Here is a 16,488-nt window from a genome sequence, read left to right as displayed (position 1 = left end):
ATGTATTTCCAGATGTCAGTGGAGCTGTGCATTATGTGTGTTAACTTGGTCTTTGGTCCTTGTTTCAATTTTGTGTTGCTTTCTTGCGTGATAGACTTAAAAGATCCATATCCTTGATGATGACAGTACGTCTCTCCAGAAAGCAAATCACAATATGGAGAGCCTGTGCATTTCTGAGATGCTGTGTGTGACTAGGTCTGGGCTGTTTCATACAATCTGCATAGGAGAGTGGTTCAGTGGTAAATAATAAACAGAGAGGCAGGAGATATGCTGTTCCTGGCTCTGCAATGGTCTTGTAATGAAAAGACCTGCTTCCATCAGTCTTCTGTCTTTCTCCCTTCATCCATTTTTCCTTAACCATGCCCACTGAAGTAGCAGAGTTCAGTGTCTTTGTGTGCATAGCCTTGTACATTGGTCTTGCGCGCACAGAGCCCCTCTTTGTTGTTTCTCATCTGATAATGATGAGAGGCCTCAGGGACATCATCTTGCATTAGTGTAAAATTTTCTGGTTTCTTGCCTCCCCCACTCTTGTTCAACCAAGTTACTGTCCATCTTGCATTGAAATAACCTTCATTTTTTGGCCTGAAAAATTAAATGTTCTCAGTAGTTGTCATATTTACTTTGTGAAGCTGTTGGACTTGAATCCCAGCACATACAACGGAAATTAAGATCAAAGTGTAAGCACTGGTTACATCCTTTCAGCACATCTGAAACAGCTCCTAACCTGACTTTCTGTATAAATTGAACTTGCAATTTCTCTGTGTTATTCTCTTTCTTTATTATTATTTTATTTTATAGGACAAATTGGTTTAGCTATGAGGGAATATAGTGCAGGGCTGTGCTGGCTAATTTTGGGGTCAGTGTCTTTGATGCTTAATATTAATTGCACATCATATGAAGAACATATCTGACTCTCCAGCTGTCTCTAGTTCTTCAGCAAGGTGAATTCTGTGACTAAGGAAATCAACTATGTGATTTTCTTCTGTCATAGGACAGAGAAGTAAGGGAAAACCTGGCTCAGGAGTGTGTGCTAGTTAAGGTGCTTTAGCTAAATCAATCTATCTAAAGCATCTTAGCTGATATTTAGTCAAGGGCCCCTCAGCTAAAGAGCTTTAGCTAGATCAGTCTAGCTGAAGTTCTTTGGCTAAATTGCTCCATTTAGCCTTATACTCCTGGCTTCTTTGCTAATTCTTTACCCTGCCAGGGAATCCAGAGGCCATCCCAGGTTTAGAAAATGATTGCAGAAATGCTCCTTGAGTAAAGAAGAGACTAGGTCTAGTTGTACATGCACACTTAGCCAGTGGCTTATCTCCTACACAGTGCATTTACCCAATGAATGCCTGTTTTTTAGGTGGAAATTCCTGATTCATCTTTTGTTGTCTTTTTTTTTTTTCTCAATGTAATATTTAGATTTTTTTAAATCATATTGTAGATACATGGGAAACTTCCCTAGAAGATTTTATTCCTCTGACAATGAGATATATTTTAATTTCCTTGCCTTCTAAAGAACAAGAAATACCTGTAATTACTGCACTTTGAAGTTAGTAATTATATCACTGTTGTACTGATGTGAAGCTTATTCCTTTTGACCTAAAAGGTGGTTGTGGTGCAGACTGTCACTTGTCTGAGAGGGAGAATCTAGAAAAATTTCTGTGTTGCAGTGCCAGGCTGGCAGCTCACAGAGGTGAGAGTCTCAGGGTGTGTCCTGGCAGGCCAGAGGCTTATTTATATTGGAATTTATATAGAATTTATACTAGAATGCAAATGGATGCTTCTAGAGGAACATAACAATCATGCTGCCTCCATCCTTCCCCGTCCACCTTACCTTTTTTTCTCTGCATGGTGCTCAGCTCTAGCAAAATGGCACAGTAAGAGACCATTGGGCAGTACTGTCCTCAGCAGAACTTTTTGCTGATGGGGAAAAGGAGAGTTGTAAACAGAATCTCTTGTCCCTTTTCAAGGTTCCTGCTCTATGACTGACCTAACTAGAGACTGGGACCAGGCACTGGGGGAACTCCAGTATGCTGATGAGGCCATCTTTTCCTTATGCCATGTGGAGCTTCCATCCCAAACAGCCACTGTATTAACAGCCATCTCAGACCTAAATGGCACTTACAGCTCTGCTCTGACACTTTAGGGTAGAAAGGAGAGATTTTTGCTCCCTATGGCTGGGAAAGTGTGGAGTCATAGTGGAAAGCTTTACATTCTGCCTCCAGCTCTTGAGCCTCTTCACTTGATGAGTTGTTTTGCATGGAAACACTGTATAGGCAGCATTATTGTTGGGCCGCAACAGAGAATAAGGAGGCTGAAAAGAAATGCAGCAGCAGACTGGTTTTGACTAGAAAAGCTGTGAGATGAGGAACCAGAGTGAAACAATTTTGATATCACTTTGTACTGAACATGGCTAGGATTGAGTCCCACTGCCATTCTGGAATATTGCAACTCCTTACTAAACTTTACCTTTGAAAGAGCTGCCAAAAGACTCCTGTGGCTGGCAGTCCTCAGAGCACTGCTGCGAGGCAGAGGATGTTTTGGTGGGTTTGTACACGACTGAAATGGGTTTAGCAAATTAAGAAGGAGCATATTGGCAGCTAGCTCAGGCCTCCCTTTGATAATGCTGCTGCTGTTACATTTGCAAAGAACTTGATCACCCCATCTTCTAAATAAAATCATGCTTACTGCAGTGATGTAAAGCTCTGAAGACAGGTTTGGATGAGCCAAAATAGAAAATTTCTAAGGGAAGTATGGCTGATGTTATGTTGGCACAGTGGTTCCAAAAAGCTTTGGGTAGTGCCAGGTTCAGCCTGAAGCATGAGTACCCAGCATAAAAGGTATAGCTGAACTCTAACCTATGAAAAATAGCAGTTAGAAGCAGTTCTGAAACTTTCTTTAGATAACTCCAAGTTTACTCTATCTCTTCTATGCTGTATTATTTACATTCAGGGCTTTTTTTCATTTCAGTCAAAAACTAAACCCAAGAGAGTAAAAGCAATTTACAACTGTGTAGCAGATAACCCAGATGAGCTGACCTTTTCAGAGGGAGATATTATTGTAGTTGATGGTGAAGAAGATCAGGAGTGGTGGGTAAGTATTTTGCATTTTCTGTCAGCACACTTTGAAAGTAAGAAATTAAATCTTGGAGGTTGACACTCACTTCATAAGATCCTCTGTCAAATTTCTAAATAACCAGAAAAGTTTCTTCTCATGGAAACCTGAGATGAAATTTCTAAAGTCAAACTTCTGACAAGCTTTTAGCTTTTCTCATTCAGAAAAAAAAACAAACAAAACCCAAAAGAAATCTGATTTGTAGGGTTCACAATACACTGGGAACATAGTCTGTGTAATCCAGACAATTTTTGGTGGAGTGTCAGCAATTTAAGAATCTGCTATTACAGGTGCTATATAGTGGGTATGTGTCTTGGTTTGGGACAAATTTGGAAGAGAACTTCCTCAGGGATGTTCCCTAAAGGGGAGAATTCAGCGGCCCTCCCCACCCCCACCTGTTTGGGAGATAAACATCCTTCAAGAAAACTGAGAAAAACGCTTTATTTAACAAGCAAAGTATTTGCAAGCATAAAAAATGAGTAATATTAAGCAATAAAACCTCCTGCTGTTCTGAAGAGATGGCAAATTCAGAAAGTCCTTGTCGTGAGGTGTAGCTCATCTCACTCAGTCTCTTATCAGTCCCTCCTACACTGGAAAATGCCATTCCGGGCCCTGGAGGGCCACAGCCATAAGCTCCCAGTGCTTTTCTGGATTTTTGGTCCAAAGCTGGGCTGAACAGTTCCAAGAAAAAGAAAAGCCACAGCTCAGGGAACTTCTCTGCCTCAGCTAGCTAAAAAAAATTAACTAAAAGCAAAGGAGAGCCCTCTCCTGTTGTCCATGCTGCAGACAACACAGTCCAGGAGAGACAGCTGGAGCTCTTATCTCTGTTTTGAATACAGCCACCTCAGACATTCCACTCCTTCTCCTTCTCCCCCCTGCCCCCACACTTTTGCTCTCAGATCGAGTTTTAAAGGTGCAGAACTTATTTCTGGACTGAACAGATGAATGGGGATACAAATACAATACAGCATCATAAAGTCACCCCAGGACAGCTTCAGAGGAGACCTTTGTATTGTCCTCAGTCTTCAGATGACTAGGACTGAGTCTATTTGAGCTGGGAAACTATCTCAAGTTTTACATTCCAGAGGTTAAACCATTCCATTGGTTAAAGCAAAATTTTGGAAAATTATTGTGCACGAAAACACTTGCCCTAATCTGCTAGCTAGTGAAGAACAGACCTTTAGATTGCACCTAAATTGACAATAATGCTGTATAAACACAAATAGATTAATGTAAAACCTGAAACTGTTGAAGCTTGATCCATCCTTTTGCCTCACAGTGACGGTTAAAGAAGCAGCTCAGCAGAGGCCAAAATGTGGGCTGCCAGGCATTACAGATTGCACTGGAATCATGCAGCAGTGGTACTGCAGTAAGAAGTTTTATATTCAAAGAACTGGATAAAACTTTTGCATTTTACAAAAACACAACTTACAGCTGAAAAACATGCACCCTATAGGACTGAATTTTCTTATTGGCAGGAGAAAAGTAGCACTACCGCAGAAAAGATTTGGTGGGAGGCTTGTACTACAGGCAGGAAGGGCATTTTGGTGATACTGAAATGTCATTTTGAGATTTAACTTGAAAAATATCTGCACTCTTTCAGATTGGTCATATTGACGGAGATCCCAGTCGAAAAGGAGCTTTCCCTGTATCATTTGTGCACTTTATTGTTGACTAGATTGCTACTGATAAGTGGAGACATTTCTCATTTCCAGCAGTCACAGAAATACATTTTGTTCTATTTCATTTCACCTACCTATCTGCCAGAGCACTGCCCAAGTCCTAGGTACTGTAGCTTACTTTTTTATTGCCATTGTTCTTATTTTGGGACTTTTAAACTTTTTTCTATGTGAAAACTTCTCATAAGTAGTTTACACTTTTAAAAAGAAAAACAACTCTTCCTGTATTTTTCAAGGTGAACTGAAAAGCTTTAACAATCAAAACCCATGTGTCTAAATATCACAACATTATGAATGTTCTTATTGATCAATTCACTGTAATTTTATTCTCTTTTGTAACATGACAGTACAACAGTTCAGTGTTGCTTCCCCAAAGAAATTGTGTGTGCATCTACCAGGGCAGTGAATTTATCCAGTTCTTGACACCATTTGAAGTGTTGGAACCAAAACATGCAAGCTGCTGTGTAGTTCTGAAATAGACTCATTCAGTAGCTTGCCATACTGGCTGTCATCAAGGATGCCAACAGTTGCAGAGGAAATTGTTTTAATTATGTGTCTTTGGCCAGGTGAAAGTGAAAAAGTATTTCAGTTTACCACAGGAGAAACTTCTTTCTTTCAGAATGGATGTAGATATTTGCTTAAAGTTATCTGAAATCTGTGTTAGTCGTTGAACTTTCTAGTTCTAATTTTGTGAGCTTGGGACTGTTTTGTTTTTCTATGCTGCATGTGTGTAGAACCTGTTTTTTGAATGTTCTTTATGTATGTTACATCCATTTTGGTCATTTAATGTGACTACTGCTGGTTAACTAAACTATGGCAATATTAATGAGTTACTACATTAACTCAAGGATTTGAAAACTGCACTTCCTGAAATGTACTTAACTATGATGATGGATTGCAGAACATTTCGTACGTTTGTCTCATTATAGCATTTAAACTTTGTTTTTACATTCTTGAATTTTCTTTAAATTGTCCAGCAATGTGTTCACAGAGAGAGGACATATTTGGTGGAACATTTAGGTAATTGTCCTTGGTCAATAAGATACCTGACACCTCACAAGTTCACTACATTATGTTCTGGTTTATGAAATTTGTGTGCCACTACCTTGCAAACAATGATAGTTTGCCAACTCACTCTGTATTTATATAGAACACCCACATATATGGTAGCTACACTGTTGTTAAACTTGTTTTACTGATTCGTGAACAAAAGCTAGACCATGGATAGTTCCCAGTTGGTTGATGGAATATAAAACACCAATACAGATCTGACATCATTTTGATGTTTGTATATTGTGAAATTGTACCAGGTTTTACTTATGCTACAGGAAACAACTGAGGCATAGGATACAGAAAATCAATGTCTAGGTCACATTGGCTTTGATCACGTTATGTGAACATTGTATCTCTAGATTTATCAAGAGAGCTTTGAATTTCTGCCAAATGGTGCTTAAATTGGCCATTTCATACTGGAAGGAATGGAAAACAGGCCACCACCACCATCTGTGCTTATTTGGAGAAAAACCACATTGCAAAAGTGCTGGAAGAGCAACACTGATCTCACCCTGTATCACCCTTCCTAAATGGTACCGTTGGTTGATGCCTCTTGGGCGTGTGGGTACAACCACGTAGATGTGTAACTTTCACTTCCTAGATGCTGTTGCTGCAGTATAAATGGGGAACAAACTGGAATGTTTCAAGATATTTTTATTGCAAGTTGAAGCAAATTAGTCTGTATTTTCAAAGTTCCCAGTAAAATGATAGACTAATAGTTTAGCACTACAGTTTTATTCACTTACTGATATGTTCAGTTTGCAACACTATTTTGTATGTTTCTATCCCTGATAGAGTCTAGAGAGTAAATGGGCATATTATTTTGCACAGATCTCCTAATGTACAGTATTTTTAACACAGAATCTTATAGTATATGTAACAATTCGTAACTTTAAAAAATGATACAAATTTCCCTTGAGTTCTGCTAGAAGAGGAATAGAGTAAAATGTCACAACTTTGTTCACTGGTCACTTAAAAACTAGGAAACTTGGAGACTACAACTTAATAGCACTAACAGTGCAGACAGATAAAAATACCAAGGACCAATAAAAAGCAGCTAAGTAAAATTTATCCCTTGATTTTCTGTGTATCTCAAAAGGTTTTCTCCTCTGGCAGAGAAAAACTAAATTCTAGAGCCTGTAGATATCTATTTATAATATAAAATTAAGAATTTTAAGTCCAAAATTTTGGCATATTTCATACAACTTTTCAAATCTGATTCAAAAAATCTGTTAATAGACAGACTATTAGGTTGCTGTGTTAACTGTTTAAAAAGGAGCAAGTGACACTTAAAATGCAGCTTAGAATGCTATGAGATGTATAATATTCAATTCAGTTGTTTTTATTTTGTTTAGTTGCAGAGCAACTGTATATATTGTATAACCTAAAATCAACTCTTATTTTCAATGTCCTGGATGCAGTGATTTATAATTAGAGCATGATTAATAAATTTTACTCTTGTTAACCAGTCAAATGTCTGGAAAAATAAAACTACTTTTAAAATCACCTTTTCTGCTTCTCTTCTGTTCATTTGCATTGATAACACAGTATTGTTTTTTAATGCATAAAAATGACAAATATAAACAAGTATCACTTGTGGAAAAAATGTATTTCTTGTGAATTTTAGCTGAACAGAAAAATTGTAGATGGCACATGTCAGATTAAATTAGAGGGGTAAAGCACCAAATAACTCCCTCTTACTATTTTGCTTTTGTTTCCTTGTAATATCTGGATTAAGTAGAATCAAAGTCTATATTAATTAATTGTTTCTCAGACAACGAGGTAGAAGCAACTGTCAGTTTTATTTTACATTTCTGCAATATTGACATTAACATACAAAACATGATTTAGGAAAAAGAGAAATTGTGTTAAATATAAAATCCTGTAATGTCCTGGACACTGAAGATGGAATCTTCAAGTCATGTTTGGGGAATCCAGAGTACCATGTGCAAGGCTGTGTGGCTCTTTGCACAGTGAGCCTTTCCCAGGGCTGTGTGTGGCTCCAAGCTGTCCATGGCGTCATGAGGAGCCCCGGTGCCTCCCACACAAACACTGCTGCCGAAGGAAATCAGGACTTCTCCGACATTAAAACTGAATCAAAGGCTGTAGACAACACTTTGCAAATGGCTTGTGCTTGTTCCTAAAAAACCCAAACACACGTTAAGGCTTTTTGAAGAACTTCTAAACTTCTCAAAACTCATTTTAAGCAGAATGGGTCCTTCATTTTGCTTTGTGAGACCAGATATCATCTGTCTGGCCTGCAATGACACATATAAGCTGTCTTACACGAGCTCTTTTGAACCAAGTCAGAGTTGCTGGCTGTCAGCATAGCACGGCACCAGCACTGAAAACGTAATTTCTTATGTTCCTCCAGAGCTGCCATACAAGGGTCTGTGTCATCACAGCATCCTGATAATGAATTCTCCTACTCGTAAGAAGGGATCACCTCCCTTGCTTAAAAATATGGCTGCATCCTCCGTTACCAGAATTGTTACTCCATCCCTTCCTGCTCCATATATTAAGAGGTTTTTGTCTCTGGAAGTACAAGTGGAGATTGTCCATGGGAGCTGCCATAGCACTCTTTGGACTGGAGAGAGCTTTCTCAGGTGAGTACAGTCACTGGCAATTTTAGGGCATGTAGGTGTTTTCCTCAAAGCTGATCCAATGTAGGCAGCAGAGCTGCTTTCCCCTCCTCAACCGGCACATGTTTATTTTTATTTTTTTTTAATTAAGCAATCCTACTGCCAAAAAGCCTTCACAAGGGCCTTGGGTTTTAGAATCTCCCTTTACACTCAGAATTCCAATACTTAATTTAAATACTGAAAGCATAAACTCTTACCAAACTATTGCATTGATATACCCAGAGGCTGCATTCTTCAGAGGCTGCATCTGTTGTCTTCAAAGCCAGTAAACTCTTTCCTGCTCCCAGACCATCGTCATAGCACACCATTCGTACAATCAAATAGAGAGCATGCCTATGTAACACATCCTGAAAGCACATGCCAAATAAAAGTTACTCTGGAACAGTGCAACAGTTTTTCAGTTTTCCACATTTTTAATCTCACTTACAAAAGAATACTTCAGATTTATTTACAGGAGAAAAGTTTTCCTTGGTAAAATTATTTCTTTTTGAGAGTTTAGTCAAGATTTTAAAAAGTGGTGGTTAACAACAGATTTAGCTTTAATTTTTGCTTCTATTTTAGAAGTGTATTCCTATGCAGACTATGAAGACAAGCTGAGAAAGTTGGAGTTGTTCAGCCAGGAGAAGAGAAAGCTCTTGTGGAGATTTTGCGGTACTTTCTAGTACATGAAGGGGGCCTGCAAGAGAGCAGGAAAGGGACTTTCTACAGGGGCATGTAGTGAAAAAAAAGGGGTTTCAAATGGCTTTAAACTGAAACAAAGTAGATTTATAGTAGGTTATTGAATTTAAGGTAAGAAATTCATTACTATGGGAGGCACTGTAACATGTTGCTCAGAGAAAGCTGTGGATGCCCAGTCCCTAGAAGAGTTTGAGGTCAGGCTGAAGGGGGCTTTAAGCAACCTGGTCTAGCGGGAGGTGTCCCTGCCCATGGCAGGGGGGTTGGAAATAGAGGATCTTTCAGATCCCTTCCCACTCAGCCCCTCCCTTGACTCCATGATGACATTCCTGGCCATAATCTGAAAGTGCACATTTGCTTCCCACCCTCACTAGCCCTCTGTGACAGGTGGGACACTGTTGTTCTGGCACCGAGGTAACTTAAAACAACTTCTTACTTTCCCAGGATTTTTCCAGACAATCCCCTGACTGTTCCCAGAAGAGGATATAGACAAGGTCATTTGCTTTGGGGGGCAGTAGCCACATGGCTGTAGCCAGGCTGTTTGTGACCTAAGCCACAGGATGTGTCCTGACTCTTCCATAGATCTCATCTGGGAGAATTCTACTCTCCATCAGAGCTGCAGGATTTCCACCATAGTCCCAACACTTCTGATTTTGGCCATTCCAGAAAGAGATTGGCAGAAGACTCCCAGTACAAGGTCTACCCTACACAAAGCCCTTCTTCTCCAGCCATCCTGCCCTCTGATCGTACTCATGTGGTCTATTCCAGTCATACCATCTCCAGGGTCTTAGGAATTCTAGACAACTCTGTTTTTGTGTTCTGTCAGCTGAATGGTCTAAAGAAATGCCCACTTTGATACAGAATCTGTAAAAATGAGCAGTGCTGCCTGCCTCGAAATGCTGGAGGGAGAGCCCTCCACCAGAGCCCTAAGGTCACCTTGCTGAAAAACATCTCCATCCTGATGCTCACTCAGCTCATTGCTCATGTTGCTCTCACCATCAGCATCTGCCGCACTCAGGACAGCTGGAGCCTACCTGGAACTTACTGGATCCACCCTCCCATCTCTGTAAGAAAGATGCCAAGACTGTTCACCAAATTACTAGTAAATCCCAAGGGTTGCTTGCTTGGAACTTGCTACAGTGCTAATGTGTATGTGGATTATCACTAAAAGAATTCTTTTGAGTATGGTCTCCTTGTAAATTAATTTCTTCCCATCCTTTCCATATCTTGGAACTCTGTGAAAAAACTTCGGTGAACTAACACAATGAAGGACAAATTAAATGACACACAGTGACAGAGATGTAAAAAGCCAGAATTTGGGGAACAATGTAATACAATAAATTGTCAGTGCAAGCTAGTTTAACAACAAAAGGCTTTATCTGCTTGTGTGTGCTTTCAGATTGAAGACAGAAAACTGATGCATGAAAGTCTTAAATTAGCTATTTGATCTTTATCAAAGCACAAAGGAATTTAAATAATAGCATAACCTATGTTTTTCATGAGAATTAAGAATTTAGGAGTGCAAAAACAGAATTCAATAGAATTCAAAGTCTAAGTAACAAGTATTACCCTTCCTGCCAGGCATTAGAAACAAGTGTTTTATTTTCTGAAGGGACCAAGGAAAACTTTTTGGCTCTCTTCAGAGCATTCAACTATTAAGCAATTCTATTGTCCATGCTCATACTTGAGGCTTTTATGAACAGGCATCGCTGGGTTGTTGATGGGTCAAGGCTTCATAAGGCCAAGTATTTATGGTATCTGGGGCTCTGAAGGCAACCAGAAGGAAACCACATGGCTGCAACACAAAGCTACACAAAGGCAAATGGAGGGCCCTGGGGAAGAGACCGGATTTTTATTTTTAGCGAAGAAGCTACTCGAAGTGCACTAAAGGAAAATAAACTACATGTAGGAAATGATGCAAACAAAAAGTAGGCTTGATCAATAAAGTGGAATCATGAGGCTTTAATGCTGGAGTGAACTCTTAACTTTTGGATTAGGAGTGGAAGGATGGAACTTAAAAGAGCTGGGCAGCTCAGGTATTCTTAGAAAAAACCCCATCCTTTGTTTTTCCCTCTTCACAGAAACACCAAGAGGAACTGCCTTACTCTATCTTGGGCTGAAGAACATATGGTTTTGGCTGCCACAGTCACACTACATTCCCCCATTAAATAATGAGAGGACAGCCACAGAGGAAGTAATATGTGCCCAAAGAACATTACCAAAGGCTTGCTTGCCTTTCTTCTGGTGCTCTGTCTCAAAAGGAATGGCTTTTTGTCATAAATCCTACCAGGAAAACACAGCCTGTGGAGATAGGACATAAAGCAGCGCTGCTGCGAGAGCTTGTTTGTTTGACTTTTACTTAAAGCCAGAAATGACATTTTGGTCACACAGATCATCTACCAGAGAAATAAATGAAAGCACTTTTCAGCTCTCATCAGAAAGACAAGTTGGGTGAAGCACTTACATACTGATCAGATGTGGAAACTTTAATGCCGTATTTGGAAACTCCCATAATAAACTCCTCTTCACCTGGAACAAAAGGTAACTTTCCATCTTGCTTTGGAGGAAAACAAACAAAAGCCTTTAGTGCAGACAGAAGAACATGAACAATAAAGATACATAACAGCAAACATATTTATGTGTACTTGGGTGCACTGGGTCACCACAAATCTTGCTCAGATCCTGCTGTACGGGGTCTGCCCAGCGCTCATGCACTCGCCCAGTTTCTTAGTGTTATGTGAAGTACATTCAGGGGAGACTGGACAGTAGAAAGAATTTCTTTACTGATAGGGTGACCAGACATTTGAACAGGCTTCCTAGAAAGGTGGTTAATACCCCAAACCTGTCAAGTGTTCAAGAGGCATTTAGACAATGCCCTTTACAACACATTTAACTGTCTGTCAGCCCTTAAGTGGTCAGGCAATTTGGACCAGTGGTCACCATGGGTCACTTCCAGCAGAAACACTCTATTCCATCCTGCTCTATTCTACCCAAAATATTACATGGTTCCAGAAAGGAATTTATCATTTCAGGGGAGAGTTTGGCCCTGTGGTCAAATAAGGTTGGCTGAAAAATCATGCATGGCCTGTCATGCTGCACTGACCCAGGTGATCTGTGTTCCACTGGCAGCACTTTTACCGTTTGGCTGCAAAAATGGTTTTAGCACATTCAGAAAGATCAAGTTGCTGCACAACAAACAGACATTCCGTGCTTTTAAAAATATATAATCAGCTACCTAATGAGAACAACCAGTTATGGCTTTTTGTACAGGAATAAGTACAAGCAACCAGAGCTTGGCAAGGATGACCCAAATATTATTCAGGTTCTTTGGTCACAGGTTCATGAGTGATTGCAAGCAGAAACTTGACATTTTCCTCTATGGGAAAACTTGACACTACTGAAGAATCTGAGGAGATATTCCTTCCTGGATACTAATCCTAATAGTGCTGGAGGCAATGCTACAGCTTTCGGCTGGGACTTGTTCCATAAGGACTCATGAAAAGGGCCTTGGCACTGAGCCTGCTTCTGCAGAACAGTTCTCTGGGTGCATCTTCTCCAGTTAATTAAAATTATAGAACTGTGATGACTTTTGAGATTCATAGGTTAAGTATACCACTTTCTTCAAGTAAGCCTAAAATTTACAGATGTCAAACCATGAGATAAATAAAAAAACCACACACCTAAGTTTAAGATGTTTTGACTTTTTTGGTATTGCCTTTTGTAACCCACTTACCTGTGCAACATCTATGTAATTTATTAAGTCCAGTGGCCCTTCAAGACTTTTGCTCTCATTGTATTTCAATTTTTCAATGGCACCAACATATTTAACTCTGAATTCTGCACATGTATCAGAATTACTATTGCTTTGTCCTGCAACAAAGTAAAACAAAGCCATTCTGAAGACTTGCAGAACTGTAATGCTCTTCTAATTGCTGTTAACAGGGCTAACATATGAAATTCCCTAATTTTGCAGACTTTCATCCAACACTTATCATAGTGTATTAACTCCTTTTTAATGAAATGTACTGGGTTGATTTAGAATAGACCTTGGTAAAGGCAACAGTTTCACACGCACCCATGATATGGCATGTTTATACCAATTCAAATTTGTAGTCAAAAACCCTGAATCAGAAAACATAGAAAAGCTGGTTCTACTTTTTGATGTCTATTTATTTCAAATTAACTCTTTGGTCAAACAGTGATACAGTGTAATCTTGTAAACAAGTAAAATTAAATGTTATTTCCATTATTTTGGTGTAGATGTAAACTTAGAAAAGCAGAAAACAGCCATCCAAAAAGCTGTACATGATTTGTGCTGGTAACAGACTGGTAACACAACTAAGTTCTTCCTCAGACACTTCACTTTGAAAACAGTGACTTAATCCTAGATGAATTATTAATAATAGAGGCCTAAGGCTGTGCCTGCATGAATCACCAAGCTACCTAATAGATTCACTCCTGATTACAACATATCACTGAACACAGAATCACAGCAGATTACTGAAAATACCTGTCTTAAGTTTTTGCATTTTTTGCCGTTTTATACAAAGACACAAAGTTAATCCTGCTCCATCCAGACCTGCTCAAGCTCTGATTACATACCTGAACTTTTTGTGGAGTCTGTATCTAGGCTGGCCACAGTACTAGACCTTGAAAGTCCCCCAAGACTGGAATCTACAGACTAAGATAAAAAATCATCATCAGAAGAAAGCTACTGAGAATGTGTTAACAAAGCACTTCTAGATGTCCTGCCTCAATTCTTTTTTTTTTTAACCCTACATTTTATGTTCCAGTTACTTCAGCAGAACTGGAAAATGGGGAGGAAAAAAAAATACCACCTGTTTCTTTCCTGATGTTCTTTCTGCCTCAATGCAGACTGGACTGATAAAAGTTTATCAGAAACCCTTGAGAAGTCCACAGATATTTTGAAAAAAGGAGGAAATGACAGAAAAAGAGAAAATGAACCTTAAGGTTATGTCCAGAGAAAAAGGAAAAATAAGCCTTAGGGCTATATCCAAACTTGTCTGGTACTGCATTTTTACATGAAGAAATTGACAACTACATGCTTGTCACCAATACTTGAAATAACACAGCAGAAACAGCACCTTGGAAAATCCAGAATATTCAACTGATCATTCCAAAACCGATTATACAAAACAAACACATTACTCAAAGTTAAGAATACTTTTAGAGATACTGAGAAACCAAAAAGTACTGAAGAATAAACTCATTCTTGGTACTTGGCACCAGGTGCTCTCTTTAAAGACAAAATTTAAGAACAAATGTACTAATTTTCCTTCAAACCTTACTATGTGCTGCCAGAAAATCTTGTGTTTGTGCAATTTGCTGTGGAAGTGGCTAAGTATTCATCTCAGAATCCATGGGCTTTATGATGGATATGTATTTTTAACTCTCATAACACAATCTGAGGAATGGAAGTAGAAAGTTCTTCTTGTGGAAAATGGCATTTTATGGAAATCACATCCTACCATCAGTGCAAGTGAACCACTGAACTGGTTACTTGTAAGAAACCAAAGTGCTTCACAAAGAGAATGAACAAACACCACATTCAGCTTACCTTGCTTTTAGTGCTGATTTCACTGCTTTGTGAGCTGCTGCTGCTGTGTCGCTTTTTTCCTTTTCTAAACATTTTTTCATAATTGGATCAAGGAAGATCTTCTAAGTAGAAAAAAATAAAAATTAAAGCCTGTCATATCATTAAGGGAAGGAGGTCCAGGCAAATACCAGTGACTGCATCCAAAGCGGACCAAAAGTGGAAATTTGCACAGGACTCTGTGAATGGAGGTAGGAATTCTACTCTGATGCTCTTCACGTGTGACTGGGGAAAGTTCCTCAAGCTCTCTGCTAAAACTTCCCTATCTTCCTGAATTGCCAAAAAAGGCTACTACCTAGTTTACAGACTGTGGCAAAAGTCAGTTTCTAATCCACACACTGATTTAGAAATAAGGCAAAATTTAGAATTTATATTCCCACCTAAATGTTTTAGGTGATTTTTATCTGTGACTTCAATCTAAGTGCCTAAGTGCCCTATAAAGTGCATACAACACATTCCTTGCTCCAATGACTGTGTTTCCAGTAAAAAAAAAATTAAAAAAAAAATCTATCCCTCATCCCTCCCCCGCCGACTAAACACCCCAAACAAACAAACAAAAAGCCCACAAAAAAACCCCAACCTACTTTTGAAGAACTACTGACTGGAATACTCATAGAAGCCGCCATTACCACTTAACGTATTTGTGAAAATTCAGAAAAATGAGTGGTACACTTACTGCACTACAACTGATTTACTGGGACTTCTGAGCGCATTCCAGAAGCATATGTCATGTGCCTGTCCTACTACAACCCTGCTTCACTAAACATTTGGCTGGCCAGTGTCAAGTAACAGATGCTGGCTCCCTATTTCTCTGAAACCCTATTTCTCAGCTTCAGAAACAATTATTTTCATTACAAAACTTCAGAAACTTTGAGCAGGTGGAAAGAAAGAGGATAGTGGGGGATGGCAGCCTACGGAAGACAGCTCACACTGCAGAAAGTAATGGAAGGAGCACAAGGCGGAGCCGAGATGTGCGATGCGGTGATAGGTCTCAGTCCCTAGGCCGCCGCTGTGTCCGTCACTAAGCAAACACTGGGTCCCCGGCGGACTAAAAGCCACTCTCGGCAGCCAGCAGTGCCCAGGGCAGGGCTGTTCCCAGCACATCCCCGAGCCCCGGCCTCCCCAGCTTCAAGCACGGATGTGCCAGCGCCTCCTGCACAGCGCCTGCGGCCGCACCAGGAGCGCGTCTGCCGATTCTGAGCGGCCGAGGAGGAGGAGGCTCAACACCGACTGCTCCGGAGCCCCCTGGGTGCCTCACACGAGCCCTCAGCAGCTCCCGGGCTTTCCGCGGAGCACCTCTGCGCCTGCGGATGCAGGGAGCGGCCTGGGAAGCCGGGCAGGGCAGCACCGCACCCCGCCCTCGCTTCTCTCCCCGTTCCTCCCTCCGTCCGTGGCCGATAACCCGACAAGTGACAGAGCGATGAGGCCGCTGCTCACCGGGCGCGCCGGGCCCCGCTCGCTGCCGATGCCGCGGCCGTTCCCGAAGCCGTTCCCGTTGCCGATCCCGCTGCCGTTCCCGCGGCCGATGCCGATCCCGCTGCCGATGCCGTTCCCGATGCCGATCCCGCTGCCGTTCCCGCGGCCGATGCCGATCCCGCTGCCGATGCCGTTCCCGTTGCCGATCCCGCTGCCGTTCCCGTTCCCGTTGCCGATCCCGCTGCCGATGCCGTTCCCGATGCCGATCCCGCCGCCGTTCCCGCGGCCGATGCCGTTCCGGGTC

The 16,488-nt window shown here is 40.7% G+C and overlaps 2 protein-coding genes across 12 annotated transcripts in view; one reads left to right on the top strand and one right to left on the bottom strand.

The window, feature by feature from the left end:
* The window catches only part of ASAP2 (ArfGAP with SH3 domain, ankyrin repeat and PH domain 2), an 86,475-nt gene extending 79,132 nt beyond the window's left edge, over positions 1-7,343 (top strand). For all 5 annotated transcript variants that reach the window (XM_086875897.1, XM_086875895.1, XM_086875900.1 and 2 more), the window contains 2 exons: positions 2,962-3,084; positions 4,709-7,343. In XM_086875897.1, the coding sequence (XP_086732023.1) occupies positions 2,962-3,084; positions 4,709-4,783 (198 nt within the window). In that variant the 3' untranslated portion in view covers positions 4,784-7,343. The remainder of the gene's footprint in view (positions 1-2,961; positions 3,085-4,708) is intronic.
* Positions 7,344-7,620: 277 nt separating this feature from the next.
* On the bottom strand, positions 7,621-16,488 carry ITGB1BP1 (integrin subunit beta 1 binding protein 1). 7 transcript variants are annotated; one of them, XM_086875914.1, is made up of 9 exons: positions 16,206-16,310; positions 14,733-14,833; positions 13,993-14,058; position 13,929; positions 13,757-13,835; positions 12,888-13,024; positions 11,619-11,711; positions 8,677-8,826; positions 7,621-7,977 (listed from the first exon to the last, which is right to left on the bottom strand). In XM_086875914.1, the coding sequence occupies exons 2-9, from the start codon at positions 14,810-14,812 to the stop codon at positions 7,906-7,908; spliced, it is 678 nt and encodes a 225-aa protein (XP_086732040.1). In that variant the 5' UTR covers positions 14,813-14,833; positions 16,206-16,310; the 3' UTR covers positions 7,621-7,905. The 7 variants fall into 7 exon arrangements, with proteins under 7 accessions (XP_086732040.1, XP_086732036.1, XP_086732038.1 ...); XM_086875910.1 differs by lacking the exons at position 13,929; positions 13,993-14,058 and adding an exon at positions 11,374-11,455 and having other exon boundaries at positions 11,619-11,707; positions 16,206-16,488; XM_086875912.1 differs by lacking the exons at position 13,929; positions 13,993-14,058 and adding an exon at positions 11,374-11,455 and having other exon boundaries at positions 11,619-11,683; positions 16,206-16,488.

The sequence above is a fragment of the Cyanistes caeruleus genome, chromosome 2, assembly GCF_971803275.1.
Source record: "Cyanistes caeruleus chromosome 2, bCyaCae1.hap1.1, whole genome shotgun sequence".
In the NCBI taxonomy this organism is placed as follows: domain Eukaryota; kingdom Metazoa; phylum Chordata; class Aves; order Passeriformes; family Paridae; genus Cyanistes; species Cyanistes caeruleus.
The sequence above is the reverse complement of the archived record's forward strand: the minus strand, read 5'-3'. Positions and strand labels throughout refer to the sequence as shown.